The sequence below is a fragment of the Fukomys damarensis genome, unplaced genomic scaffold (assembly GCF_012274545.1).
Source record: "Fukomys damarensis isolate Sample0158 unplaced genomic scaffold, DMR_v1.0_HiC HiC_scaffold_31, whole genome shotgun sequence".
NCBI lineage: Eukaryota > Metazoa > Chordata > Mammalia > Rodentia > Bathyergidae > Fukomys > Fukomys damarensis.
Genome location: NW_022900943.1, coordinates 13,798,702 through 13,814,159, shown reverse-complemented (window position 1 = coordinate 13,814,159; position 15,458 = coordinate 13,798,702). Strand labels below are relative to the sequence as shown.

Sequence of the window (15,458 nt, the reverse complement as noted above, 5' to 3'; positions counted from 1 at the left end):
ACAAGATCTCCCTGACTCCCAGCCCTCTAACACTCACTGGAAAAAATGAATCTTGTCCTTTTTCTAAAGAAGTGTTTGTGCCTAGAAAGTTCCACAGAAACATTTCAGAGAAACACTTGAAGAGGGAGTAAGGCTACATCCTTCCCTACCCCTTACCCACAAACATTCTCTTTACAAGCTCATCACAGATCTTCTTGCCTGACTTCCTGGAGAAAGTCATAATTTCCTAATTTGCCTAACTATCCTGAATGTAATTTAAGGCTGATATTAGCAGTTTCTTGTTAGCCTTGAGAATTTTTACGAATTTAAAAAAGTGAAAGTTAAAAAAAAATGTCTCCACAACTTCAGCTTGATAGCATATTCATTAACTAAAAAGGAAAAAGGTGAAAGAAAAAAAAGAGTACTTTGCCCATATGATAGAGCAGATCTGTTTTCTCAGTCCTCCTGTTTCATTATTCATTTGTTGAATGAGAAAGTGACTTTAGTTGGGAAATAATTTCTTGAATGTGTACTTTGCACCAAGTATTATGCATGCCCTGAGGCAACATACAAACAAGATCCCTGTTCTCAAAGATTCCAATAAAGAAAAGGGAGTGCAAGGAAGAGAATTAAATCAGCACCTACTCTGCACCAAGTGGGAGGTTCTTATCAAATTTTCCTAATAACCCTTAAAGGCAGTAGATGAAACTCTCCCACTATGAACTGAGCCTCAATAATTTATCCAGAATCAGAGTTCAGAGTGGCCCAATTCCAAAATTTCCTTCAAACAGTTTTTAGAAAGTTGGGGGAAAAAAAAAAAGAAGAAAAAAAAATCACCCATGATCCCACTACCCTGATACAAAGCTATTAATATCTTAGCAAATTTCTTTCAAATTTTTGACATGAAAGTTCATTTTTAAATTTTTAAAAGTTTATTTCAGTTATAATTAAAGTAGATCGTACTGTGTTTCCCTGGAACTATGACATCACTGACTGTGAAATGCTCCATTATTCTATATAACACCAGAAATGAATTCGTTACCAGTTATATGACGCCACTGACTGTGAGATGTGTTAAAGCATCAAGGTAAAACAGTCTTAGAGCCAGTGACCTACTCTGTACTCTGAAGGTCTCGTATTCCGGCTGTCCACCTCCTACCCAGACGGCACAGGGGCTTCTGCCCAGGGGCCTGAGTCTCCTTCACACTGGACACAGCACTTGAGATTGCTGGGGGGTAGTGGCTGCAGAAAGAAGGGGGCTATACCTATCTCCCTCACATATACCTTGCCTTGTGTGTACAGCAGGCACTCAAGATCTAGGTTGAGCAAGTACATAACCAAAGCTTGAGAAGAAATGTATACACAGAAGATGGTAAAAATTACCTTAAGTCTGAAGAATGGTAGAGTGTAAATTTTGTTGGGGAGCAGAGGCTTTGTATGGCTACAATAGATAGATAGGAAATAGGGGAGATGGATGAGCTTTAAGCCAGAGCTGATGGCCCTCCCTGGCTTTCCGGTGCTTTCTCAAATTTCCTACAGGCAACCACTGTCTTTACATTACCTCCTCTTTGCCACTCAGGCTTCTCCTTTCAGGCTCTTATCCAAGTCTAGCTCCGCAACATTGCTGATCTGCCATCTTGGGAAATTATCCGCACTTAAGTTTGAACACCGCTTTAGATCGGATTGGAACACCACTCACTAATTTCAAATAATAACTCATAGAAAAAAAAAGTTCAGGTATTGGCAAAAGGCAGCTGGAGGAGCTGTATTTTTCAGAAGGCGCTGAAATGCTTAGTCTAAATAGACCACAGCCCTTCTGCTTGTGTAGAAGATCCAACTGCCCTAGGAAGCACAAAGGCTTTCAGTTCGAGTCCATAGGATTTGGCATTTCAACTTCCTGTGGAAGTCTAGCAGGATATGTACCTGATTGACTTAAATAAAGAAAAGAAAGCAAGCCAGACTTAGCTATTCATGAATATTGCTTATTAAAAACAAGATAGGCACATTTTAAAAACTATTGTGATTTCTTATGGTTCATTACCTCCTTTTCTTCTTCTATGTACCCAACAAGAACCTATGTCTTTGCTACAGTAGGTGAAGAACTATATTAAGTTCCATACAGGAATTCTGATCTCAGAAAAGTGTATCCACGTATAGGGAAGATACATTTATTCACAGATAAGCAAATGATAAGGCACACAGAGCAAAATACAGGTTGAGACGCAGAGTTCAGAGTGAAAGAGATGACATCAATTGGGGGACCAGGGACAGCTTCAGAGAGGTGGTATCACAGCCTTGAAGAATGACAGGATCTGGCTTATGAGAATGGGGATAAAGACCCAGGGTAGGAGGCACACATGGACACAAAAACTCCAGTGGTCCCTGTCACATGGGCTGATTGTTTAGGAATGGGATGATGTCACTGAGGCCTATCCTTGAGGTGCCAGAGCACCAGATCCACCACCTGATAATCACCTGGAGCTAACCAGTGAGGGCGTTCTGAGTCACAGGGCCAAAGCTAGGGAAATAATACAGGAGTTCACCTCAGAATGAAGTGTGAAATTTTAAAGGGAAACTAAAAGCTTCAAAGTGGGACTATAACAAAACATCTGACACCCACAACTGGTAATAACAAAGACGCTTGATTAAAATCAACAGCACCATTGTTGGAAACCCAAGGGGCTGCCAGTTCCCTGCTCACCATGGACGTGGATTCCATTTGGCTGAAAAGAAGAGCTTGTCTCTGTCTGATAGGACTTCAGGTGCGGACCTGAGGGCTGCTGGCTGTGAGGAGGCTGTGTTCTCTGCAATACGGACGAAGGTGCCGGAACTCTCCCGGGGCTGATGTGGTGAGGAGATGGAGCAGAAGGAGCGAACCTGAAAAAACAGTAATAAAAGGCAATATGAGGGGTATAAAAGAACAGGGGCAAAGTCTATGCTCCAGAGCCGATTTTAACACCTCAGTCTGGCTGTACATGAGTGTGACAAGAGGCCCTTCGAAAACTTTTCAGGATCCTTCTCTTTTTCTTTTAACTGCTGAGTTCTTAATTGAGATATTGAGGGAATAAAAGACAACAAAGGAAAACCTAGACACAGTTTGGGTTTGTCAAGCTCCTTAAAATGCATTTCAAACACATTGGGTTTGGTAAAATTCAAAGCACATATTTTGCCAGGCCCTATTTCTGCTAATTTTGAAATCCGCTAACATTTTAGGGGAAATTTGATCCGTATGTTTCTGAATCATTTACACTTAGCTCATAAACATTTTATTTTGTAAGACATATCTGCGCTCCAAGAAGTGTTACAAATCCTTATTATGACCCCTTCTAATCCTATTCTTTTCAAACAATGCGTTTCTTTTGCCAATAATAAATTAACTTAGACCTCAAAGGCCAAGTGTGGCTTGAAAGAAACCCAAACCCAAGAAGACTGCATGGGTTCCGTGCTTGGCAAAGAACATTCCTGAGGGGCAGCAGGAGCACAATGCAGGGTATCTTTTGCAGGACCATGTGCCAATCACAAGACTATTGCTTTCTGTCGGGGGGAGTCTGGCAGTGTTTAAACAAAGCGGAATGGCCAAATAACCTGGGAAAATAAACGGATGCCTGGACACTGATCTGCGTGTAAGGGAGAAATGTCAGGATCTGACTTACTAGATTTAAAGGGACACTGTATTCTTTCTAGCACTGAAGGGCAAGTGTACTTGTGACAACAATGTTAAGGCTGGGCAACATACAAAGAGAAACAAAACCATGCTCAATCTACCAGGCCGCTAGTGGGCAAATACTGAAGAGGAAGGAGTAGAAAGTCTATTGATGTGGTGAAATGAAATGGCAAAATAATTTTCAGGAAAAATCATATGAGCAGTGAATTGTTTAGTCCCGTCCTCTCACAAAGCTATTAAGCTGGGATTTGTTTTACACTAATGCATATAGGTCAGAAACTGTTTATATCATTTATTTCACAGGAACAACTAAATCCCCTTAGCTTGGCTTTTGTATGTAGCCCTACATGATGAAAAGGGAAGACAAGCCAGCCAAGTTAATAAAGTAATTTCAAACATTCTGAGCCACAATATCTAAGATGGCAGCACTTCAACATTTGTGTCACAGCTATGAGGAGGTGCAGGAAAAATTCCGGGGTCTTTTTGTGCTTCCTGCAAGGTGTGTCAGGGCTGTGTAACACAGATGTAGGAATCAACAAGGGGGATCCTGGGCCCGTCAACCTCTCGAAGTCAGGGGAGGCTTAAGCAAACCACATGTGGTAGGATCCCTATTAATTCATTATTTTCATTTTCACTGCGCTGAGAGAGAACAGTAACTGAGTGCCCAGTGCTGGGTAAATATATACTTTTCTAGGTACATCATCTTAATTCGAATTATCCTGAAAAGATGTGCCAAACGGCCCCGAGAGAAAACATGGAAAACAAATCCCGACACTGCCCTGAGAACATCCAGTAAAACACATACGCCAGGATTCCTCATATGGAGGTGATTTTCTGGGAAACGTGTCCTTCATGTGTCTCACGAGTTGCTCTGAGTTGTGGGGGAGGAATGAGGAATGGGGAATCGTGGCCTTTAGGGGCTGAAGGAATCCACACTGTCACCCAATCCTGGAATCTCTTAGACCTTCAAAGGTCTCCAGGGATGCAGACGGGGAGGACAGCAAGGCGGCCCAGACACCATCACACTGCCATCTCTGCTGTCTCCGTTTACCTCCCCACTCCCCTGCTAAGTTTGGAAAAGGAGCAAGAACCTTTGATTGCTCTTTAATTCTATTTCCTCATTTGAGAGGAAAAGATGAAGCACGCTCTAGATAGTTTTCTGGTCTTTTCTTCCAGCAGCTCTGCTGTCTTTTTCCTCCTGCTGAGGACTAAAAGGGTGAGGAGACACACAGACCCATAATTGGAAGTATTTAGAAGGCAGGACCCTGATACAATTCATTCGATGGAAGAGAGCAATTTTGTTTTACAATCCCCCACCCCCACAGCACAATAGATCTGACTCATAAATAGGGATTCCATTAGCCAAGAGTAAAAAGGTGCACAAAGAAAAAGAAGGCAAAAATTCTCAGAATTCTAAAATCTTAATAAACATATATTCTCTATGCTCATTATAAATTATTCTTAATTTGCCATTCACCCAACATCCAAACTCTGACCACACTTCCTTGGCTAACAAACATAATGACACTTAATGAAGGAAAACAATGTGGTAGGCACATATCAAATTTTAGCACTGCTATCTCAAACTCAGGGGAATAAAATGTCATGCTTTCCACCAACTCTACATGTTGCTTTTCACTCATTTTCTGTTATTCAACTAAATGAGATTATATGATACAAATTTCACATAATTTGAAGACATAACGTCACCTCAAATAAAGTATTAATAATGAGTTACATATAAATTATTCTAAGTAAAATAAAATGTACACATAAAATAGGCTTTGATTTGGAAGGAAAGAATACAAAAATTTTAATTTTTATACATCTATAGAAATGAAATGTGAGAAGAAATGATCACAGTTATCTACACATTGGTAGGAACAAGGGAATAAAAATTCATTACTAAAAAGGCCAGGATAAGAAGCGTGTATATAAATAGAACTGATTTTCAAGCACAGCAGTTAGAATCAATTTTGTTACTGTCTAAAAATACTGGGTAATATTTTATTGAAAAATCTCCTACAACCTCTCTATTAATTTAACTTTTATAGACTTGGTTACTTGTTAACCAGCTCATTGTAAGAATAGAAACAGTAAATAAAAATCAGAGATGGGGGACAGAAGAGGAACACTGAAGGTGACAGAGTCTTACTGCTAACAGCAAGGCTCCTGGGAGGATCCAGAAACAATCACTGACAACTTTGAGCAAGAGTGATACCAGAGAAAAGATTAAAAAACCCAAATAAACTCAATAAACTAAGTGCTTTGAGGTCATTCAGTACAAAACCCACAGCTAACAAACAGAAAGCATGCAAAAGTTACTAAGCAACATAAACCCTCCTCACTATGACTAAAAGGGAGGGCTCAGAACCCCATTTTAAGTATCTGCACTTACTTTACAACTCTATATGTGTAGTGTCAATCTCCCCCCTTGGTGGGGTGGTACCTGGGATTGAAATCAGGACTTTGCAGTTGCCAGGCAGGGGCGGTGCCACTGAGCTACATCCCCAGTGGCCCGGTACTGTCAATCTTTGGTATCAAAATGAAAATGAACATGCTCTGAATATTCTACCCTCCAAATAAGTTGAGTGAAGTTTTAAAAAAATCAAAATAAGTTGAATCAATTTTCTTGATGCTAAAATAAACAAAAATTGCAATGCCAAGGATAAGCTACAGTTATTCACAACTTTTTTCTTATGGAATATCTCGTTCTCCAACTACCTCAGGCCGTGGTGGCATCGCTCTGAGCTACAGTGTGTACAAGAACCAAAAGAAAGAGCTTCAGAAATCACTTCTAGGCCCAGCCCCATCCCTCACTGCATGTGGACGTTTCTGAGATTTTATCCACACAGCCTGCTAGCCTCTTCTGAAAGTCTTTTTTTTTTAGGTCCTTGAAATAGACAACTGCTGTGTAAATAGGCACATAACAGACTAGGAAAAAAACAAAACAAAACAAAACCCACTGCTTACCAGAAACATCACACCAAAGCAAACCAGAGAACTGAGTCAAGCATTTCCACTCGGTGGTGGTGAAGTCCGTGTAACCCTCACATGAGCAATGGCTTCCTGAGACAAAGAGAGCGAGTGGGCACGGGGACAGGTTTAAAAGTCTCACAAAGATTCTCTTGGGGAGGGGAGACATAAAAGATTTCTGCAGATATTTGCTTTTATACCCCTTAGAAAATGGTTCCTTGGGAGAATCTCTTGAGCATGCGTCTTCCCCTCAAAGCCCCCCTCCTCTGTTTTCCCTGCCACACCATCCTCTGCTACCATCTCACTCCTCAGCCTTGAAGTGGGATGGGCCAGAATCAAAGTGCTCAGTTTTTCCTGGAAGCGCAGTGCTCCATCCCAGACTGTTACAAAACAGCAGGTCACAACAGGAATGAATACACTGCTAAGGTTCACGTGCACAACACATGCAAATGCTAGGAGGATCAGGCGAATGCAAAGGCAGAAAGATGAACCGGACAGAACTCGACCCACCTGGGCTCTAACTTGAACTAGCTGGATAATTTTGAATAAATTTCCTAACGTCTCCAAGCTTCAATTCCAAGTGCAAAGTAAAGAGATCCAAACTCTTTCCAGAGATTAAAGTGTGAGAAAACCTTTATTTATTCAAGAGATATTTATTGAGCTCTGACTAGGTTTTTGACACTATTCTAAGTTCTAGGAATAGAGCAATGAAGGCCACATTTCTGTCCTTTTAGAATTTATATTTTAGTGAGGGGAGGCAGGCAATGAACTTACTTCAGTAGGAAAGCTATGGGCTAGAAGAAATGAGTGCTACAAAGTATGTTTCTCCATAAAAAAAAGAGGTAAAGGGTTGGGGTGGATTATAAAGAATTTTACACTGGAGATTAGGGAGATCAAAGCATTTAAGGAATGTCTGGCAATTTCAGGTGATCGATACATATTTATGAAATGACTGATCTAAACAGAACTGCTTAAGAGCTGTGTAAGATTGTGGTTCCAGTACTACATTAAAATACCTAGGGTTCTTACAATTTAAAAAGAAAGGATTATTTTTCTGCCTTGACTTCTTAGATAGGGGAACTAAGTCTCAAGGAAAATAAAATATTTGCTCATCTGGCTAATTTTCCATTACCAGGAGCAGTGTCTTGTTTTTAGGTAAGTGTCTAATTTCTTGATACTGTGTTCCTAGATGGAGGGTATTAGGGTTCACAAACTGATAAAGTCATAGAATGGAATTTTCTAGCTGGAAAGGTACTTAAGAGTATAACTCTTTTTGGATGAGAACAGAAGAGGTCCTGAGAGGTGAAATGTCACAAAGCAGTTCTGGAGATATCAATTTATCCCAGCGAGGTAAGAAAGACCTCTTGTTTGTAATACGAAGCAAGCCAGGAGGGGTGGGACAAGTGAGGAACAGAAGAGGACTCCTGAGATTTTCACTCTCCTCATGGGTTGGTGGGAAGGTGGATCACAAACTTACTACCAGTTCATTCTGGTGAACTTGTTCAATTCTGAGCTGGAGTTCTCCATGCCCAAGACGAGTGTAAACTTTAGTGTAATTGGAAAGCTCTTTTCAGGCAGGGCACTTTCCCCTATCTATAAACCCCAAACATTTCTACATGAACTTACAGGTTTATTTCTTTAAACAAAATGTACTAATAGACTATGCTACATGTCAAGCACATGTCTAAAATATTTATTGCTTTCTTTATTTGTGCTAAGTACACAAGCAGTTCTAGCCAGCCATGTGGGACTGTTTTTTTTTTTTTTTTTAAATCACTGCTCTAGGTGTAACACTTGAAAAATAAAGAACTTACATGTTTACATGACCATTTAGATTAAATGTTGATATGTGTTTTGTATAGCCCTGCTCTATCTTCCACCAGGCCTTTCGACCTCCAAAAGAAGGAAGAATACTTTAGAACAGCTTGTTGCATTATATTCACACAAAAAATATTATTGATTTGCTGCCAGAGAGTAGAAATAATAGGATACAAACTGGTCTATGATAGATTTGGGGAGGAATTTTTTTATTTCCCCAAAGAATTGTGGGGCATCATCTGTGGTAGTTTTAAAATTCATCTTTGAAAACTAATCAATGAAAAATGGCTTTAGCAGTTGGCCGACTGTGGAGGAGGGAGAAAGGAATCCTTTTCAAAACATAAAAAGAAAAGCACAGTTAAGGATTTCACATTTGATTTAACATCTAAAAAAACCCCCCAATGATAATACCCCACTTTGTATAGCCAGACAGCACTCCATTTTAGTAGACTTTAGTGGTCTTTATAACGATTTATGAATCACTTCATGAATTCCTGGCTGACTCATCTGGTGACTATAGTATCTACTTATACTTCCCTTCTGTCTCACAAAAGAGACACTTGGACTCCGTTCAATCCAGATTTGTCCCCAAATGAATCACAGCACGTTACTGGGGGAACTGCAAATTGAATTCGGCTTTTGAGACAATCAAGACCAGCTTTCAGTAATGAAGAAACGGCCGCTGGGCAGTGTGGGTAAGGAAACACTGTCCATCTGGGCAGGACCAAAGCTGGCCAACAGCTACGCACTTGTCCGTGGACATGGTGCCCAAGGAGCCGAGGAGCCGAATCTGCACTTTGGAAAAGCTTAGTGTTTCCGAATCCTTATGAGAGGCTGGGTTAACATTAACTGCAAATAATTTTTGAGGTTGGATGAGATCAAGACTCAAGAATGATCACCTTAGGGACAGGATAAAGTGGGGAATGTGAAGGTGGCATTGGTGAAACAAGTAGCAAGGGTTTTTAACTGATGACTCAAATAAATATTAGAATGAGCAAGTGTTCTGGAAATAGAAAGAACAGTGTTCTGGAGGAAAGTGACTCCATTTGGGTACAGGGAGAAAGCTGTCTGTCAAGAAAACAAAGTAAGCAAAGCCCAAGGCAAAGAAGTGTATTTTTTTTTCTGCTGAGTGCTGCCATGGGGCCCAGGGTATTGCTGTCTCCTGGTAGAAATAAAAAGAGGACTATGTATGGGGTGTGTAAGAAAGATGAGTTATACAGGAGTAAGGGCTGGAGTTTTCTGGAAAATCCTCATTGCAGAATAGGCTGTGACTCAGTTGCTTGTCTACTTCAGAATCTCACGTGACAAGGAGAAAGAGAAGAAGAGTCTGATTTTTGCCCATTTCTCCTTTCAAAAAAGAACCAACGAGTAGAAAGTTCACCCACGGCTTCTTAGACATTCGATATAAAAATTCTGCTGTTAAACAAAATGTTTCTGCAGTGATATCATCCCCGGGGCCACTATGAGGAGGCCAAATGAAGGGGACTGACTCAGGTCCTGGTGCAAATGGAAGATTCTCTTGTTCAGCAAGGTGTCAGACACAGCGTTCATTCTGCTTTGCAACAGAATGGACTGGATGAAAGAAAAACATTTATAACAGAGTTTAATGAGAAGGCCAGATGAAAAATGAGAGTAAAAGTGTTATTTTTGGCTATGCTTTAGAAAAAAAAAAGGCAATTTCGGTTTCAAAATGCAAATATAAGTCCCTTGAAGACACCAAAAGAACTTTGAGAACTTCAAATGCAGTTTTTCTGCCAAGTATGGCCAGGTGCTTTTGTAAGCCACTGCCAAATAGCTTTAAAAGTCACTGAAATCCATAAATTTTAAATGAAGCTTACTGGGTGGTGGTTTGGTCAGTAATGACATGCTATTTAGATGTGCTTTTATTTTCATCTTTAGGATGTCAGGTTACTAGTGCAGTAATCACAAAGGAATTTTCTGCATCTTCTCTTGAAGATAAAACAACACTTGTTGATTAGAGAAATGAACTGGAGGAAGGAGCATATATTTTAAAATTTTGCAATAAGGAAGGGCTCTCCAGTCTTCTAAATGGAAACAGAATTAACCCTTTGGTAACTGCCACCATCCTGCATCTCCAGTACCTTGTGTAGCAATAGGAAAAGGTAACTATTTAACAAATGTTGGTCACTGCTGTGAAAGAACTACTCTGTAGAGCATATCACTAATTCCACAGACTCAGCTCCCCACTTAATTCTAATTCCTGTGCCTAGGTACACGTAGTATTTGCTGAACTGGCCCAAATGTTTCTTTCAATACAGTATTGGTTCAGAAACCATAATTTCTGTTTCTGTGGGGAGAATATCTATTCAAAAGAATGATCTTAATCATTTACTCCAAGGACAAAGATGACTAAAACAGGGAAATTTTTTTTTCTCCTTATAACTAAACAGAAAAGTAATCAAAGAATTTCTCAGAAAAAGAAGCAGAGTCATTCAAAGAACCTTGGCTCTTGGTTTCTGTTCACCTACACAGATAGTCTCCTCATCAGTAAACAAATGTTCTTCACTTGTGAAAAGATAGTCTCTAGGCAGGTAAGTCTCTGAATATCTGTGCTTAGGAGAAGAAAAGACCCTGGTGACTTGTAGATCATACTGTGAAAACAGTAAGTAGAGGCTGTCCTTAGAGCAGCTGTTCTACCTCAGAGCAGAGACACTCTGTGAGGTCTCGACTCAAGCTGGAATGGAGGCTGGCCTTTTGCTTTGGGAATTCCGGCTCCATATGACCTGCTGGAGAAAATAACACACTGAAATGTTTGAATAGTACTGTGGCTTAGAAGCAGTATCACACGACCATTGCTTCATTCTAATGCTGTGAGGTGGAAGCTGTAGGTAAAGAAATTCTGCTTTGTCTCAAGCCTTCCTTCTTACTGTCGTGACTCACTTTCCTGACTGAAAACCCAAGGGGACTAAGCAAACATCATCTCGGGCTTAACAGAAGGTAGATTTGTTTGGAGTGTGGGAACAAAAAAAAAGATGGCAGATTTGACATCCAAGGGCCAAATGACTTCCTTGGAACGTACAAAAATATATTTTCTTTTACGGGCATTATAATACTTGGTTTTGGATGTGTGACTGTAATTAAGCTAAAATGAAGAACCAATTTATTTAAAAAGTAAAAGACATGGAAAATACTCTGATGTGAACAAACACCGGAACCCAAAGCAAGCTGTTTGCTTGGTAAAGTGTACATGGAGGCTACCATCACTGCCACCTGCCCACCCACATGGTGGCTCAGGGAAAATGCGGAGGTAGAAAAACAACAATTGTGTGCTAGAGGTTCCTATCACCTTTTCCAGACTTGACAAAGGAATCATAGCAGTGTTCGTCCCTTCCACCCATACCACTCATTCTACAAAATTCCTCAGACCCCCCCAAAGCACTCCTGAGAGACTAAGGGATGGGAGCAAGTAATTGTCAGCTATATATAGTTTCTGCTCTACTCTCCAGTGTAGGAGAATAAAAGCAAATCAGTGAAAAAAGTTTAATTTCAGGGAGTGATAAGTTGATGAAAAACACAGTCCAGTTAAAGAGCAGAGTAAAGCTGGACAAGCAAAGTTTTAAAGTCGTGAAGAAAAGATGCACACAAAGAAATTGGCACAGATGTGAGAAGTGACAGCACAAGTCACATTTGTTCTGGTGGAAGTACCTTTAGGTTTTGGGAACAGCAAGCACAAAGGCCTGGAAGCAAGATGAGCTCTTGTCCTTAACCATTAAGAGGGCTCATGTGGCTGGCACAGAGTAGCCATGGCCATACCACAGAAGCCCATGTGCACTACAAACTAGAGTTTGTGTTTATTCCAAGTATGATGGAGAAGAGTCTGAGAAGGAAAGAGATACTCTGATTTACATTTTAAAGGAAAGTTCTTGTGGTAGACAGCAAAAGCCCAGGGAGTGCTGATGGAGGCACGAAGGCAAGATCAAATATACAAGAAACCAGCTAGAGACGTGTTACAGATGAGAAGGGAGGGGATAATGGCTTAAACTCAGGTGGAGGAATGGTATTGAGTAGGCTTGACATATATTATGAAGGACCTACAGATTAATTAGATGTGAAAATATCTAGAGAAAATGGAGAGACAAAGTTGGTTTCCACCCTTTTTTATGTTTTTAATAGTAGCTGAAGACAACTATGTAGACTTAATTCTTCATCTTCCTTTATTATCAAGAAACATACTAGGATCTGAAAATTATGCTTATAGCAGTTTGTAATCAGAGACATATCAGAGAAGACTACAGGAAGCCAGTTTACCATGCTTTTTGCTTAATTCATTCACTCATTTATTCATTTACTCATTCCAGTAGAGCCATTCACAATGGCCAGGTTGGTGAAAAGAAAGTAACTAGTATCACTAATTTTCTTGTATGTGTATGTGCAACTCTTGGGGGGAAGTCAGTGGGATGCATTAAACATCAGTGAGGTAAGCATCTCCATGCAAGTAAAGTTTATTCCAAAAGCTAATGACCCAACTTGTATTCACCAGAAGAGAGATGAAGCATGTTGCAGTCACAGACTTTCAATATTTAAGAAGTTTGAAAACTGGTAGGCCAATCTCCCCAAGAACAAATATCAGGAACTTTTCATGGATTTAAGAAAAGCAAAGTAGGAATAAGCCACATACCTTTTCAAATTACTCAAATCTTTAATCACCATTTTCAAGGATAAGGTATGGGAGTTTCCTGTCTGTGCCCTGCTTCCAGCATTCACATTAGAAAAGCTTTTTACTATATTCATTAAATCTCTAGTGTGTGTGCACATGTGCATGTGCGTAATTTTGTTTTGGGAGAGGGAGTGGATCTTGGATCCCACTTCTGAAATGTTGGGAGAAGATACCTTGCTAGAAAGAAACTAACTCCTTCATGGAATGCTAAATGAAAACAAGTTCGATTTAAGCAGCCCAGAGAGAAAGGCTGGGCCTTGGGGTCATATGACATAAGATGAGTACCATGGCAACCGACTCTACTCTGTTTGTAAGCAGGAAGGCTGATTTTTTTTAAAGGTATTTGTTTCTCATACTTGTATTTTGACTATGACTTTTCTCAAGTGATCAAGGCTGACAAACTTCTTGTCTCTGTTTGCCTGTTGCCCTCTAGGTGAGGTATGTTTCTATGTACACAGCAGTGTGTGTGTGACGTATATCTAGGGGCCCCTCAGTGTGACACTCACCAAGTAAACTCCAGCACGTGACAATGCACAGCTATGTGGACAATTGCGTCATACCCAAATCTTCCTTGGAAGACAAGTGAGGTCATGTTATGGCTGATATCAGCACTCTGAGTTCCATGTTTGTCACTTTGTTTCTAAGATAAGTTGTAAATTATTTTGACACACAAGTGACTCTTCAAAGCCCTAATAGGCACTGACTACATAAAATACAAGTCTATAATTGAAAGGGACAAAATTATCTTTTCAAATTCTACTAAAAAGGAAAATGACACAGAATCCACAGTGCTACCTCACCAGTCCAGGAAATATAAAGGACAAAGCCTTTGGCTGATTAAGGACCAAATGAACCACGTTTCCATTCCTTATCCTTTCTTCTGTGGTACAGAATGCATTCTCAACCCCATGCGGGTGCACACCAGGCACACCTGAAATGTATGCCAGTGTCACAGTGGTTCCTTTAATGGTCAAATATAGAAATTCTTGTTCTCATGATGAGGCCTAAAATCCCCAATGTGGCTGATGAAGTTACTCTCACAAATACACACTCAACTCCACCTTTGCTTGCTCTCTTTCTTCCTGTCTTGCACACAACCTTTTTGCTCACCATCTCCTTACCTACTGACTGTCCATTTTTGGGTTGACATTTCTCCCTCTATTCCTTCTTCCCTAATTTTGGGCCACATGTATTACCCCTGCATAAGACTCCGAATCGCCATTGCCTACTGCCTTGGTTGTCTCCCAGTAGAAAGAATGCTCTGACATGACCTGCTCCTGTTAATCCCGTTTACCACTGTGTGGTCAGGATCCAGCACACTGCCTGTGACATAAACACCAGTTAAGCAAAAGACATGATAAACCAGTGAACATCTAATGTTGGGATTCACATGTGCGCGCATGTGCGTGTGTGTGTCTGTAAGGCTGTGGAAAAGCTGAGCTGGTGGAAATGATCAAGCCTGTGGATGCTCAAGAAATGCTAGGGAAGAAAGAACAGCAAAGTAGCAGGTCTAATTTTGAGTTGCTCAGATACTAGACAGGCAAATGAGAGAGAATGGTATCAGGTTTATGCTATTAGGACCACAAGAAAGCACTCCAGAAAATACCAGTAATGGATGGTGGCAAGGGACTCCTAAAAATGTGTGAACATATTCATTAGAACAATTAGGTATGGTATTAAAGTGTGCAGGTTACACAAGATGGTGGAAACATTGAGAATTAAGGCCTGCCCTTCTTATAAACAAATCAGTCCCTGTTTGGGAACTTCCCACCTAGACAGTGTATGTTGACAGTGACTTCCTCTTTCCTAGGCATTTCCCTCATTGGTCTGGATCCCTTGTTAAACCTTCCTCAGCATCTAACAAGGCATAGTTCAGAAAAAGGCACCCTGGAGGTTCTGAGGAAATTCAAGGTTCCTTCCCTCCAAAAGCAAACAACCCCATTAACAAGATAATGTCTGGTAAATTCATGAAACAGATAATAAGAACCTAGGGATTAACAGGGGCATCTGTCTTTGAAGGCCGGGAGATGCAGGAGAGGCTTCCCGGGTGGAAAATTAAACTGAGCTCCCAAGGCTGGTAATATCTGGCCAAGGGCAGGAAAAGTAGGGAAGGCTTTGGATAAGAGTTAAAGTTTAAATTAAGAAGCAGACACATGCATGCTAAGTCAGGAGTAGTGAGCAGGCTGGCTTGACTAAAAATGAGAAACCACAGAATTGCAAAGCCATTAAACTGAAAATGGCTGTTGTCTTTCACCAGTAGCATCTACGCAGGCAACATTAATGTTTCCAGTGATGAATTTAAAAATGGTACCCACAAAAGTCAGTCCTGGATAGCTGAGAGGC

General features: G+C 40.5%; 1 protein-coding gene across 1 annotated transcript in view; it reads right to left on the bottom strand.

Moving 5' to 3' along the window:
- Positions 1 to 15,458, bottom strand: part of Glis3 (GLIS family zinc finger 3) — a 603,766-nt gene that overhangs the window by 26,406 nt on the left and 561,902 nt on the right. The window contains exon 14 of the mRNA XM_033757696.1: positions 2,681 to 2,856. Within this exon, the coding sequence (XP_033613587.1) occupies positions 2,681 to 2,856 (176 nt within the window). The remainder of the gene's footprint in view (positions 1 to 2,680; positions 2,857 to 15,458) is intronic.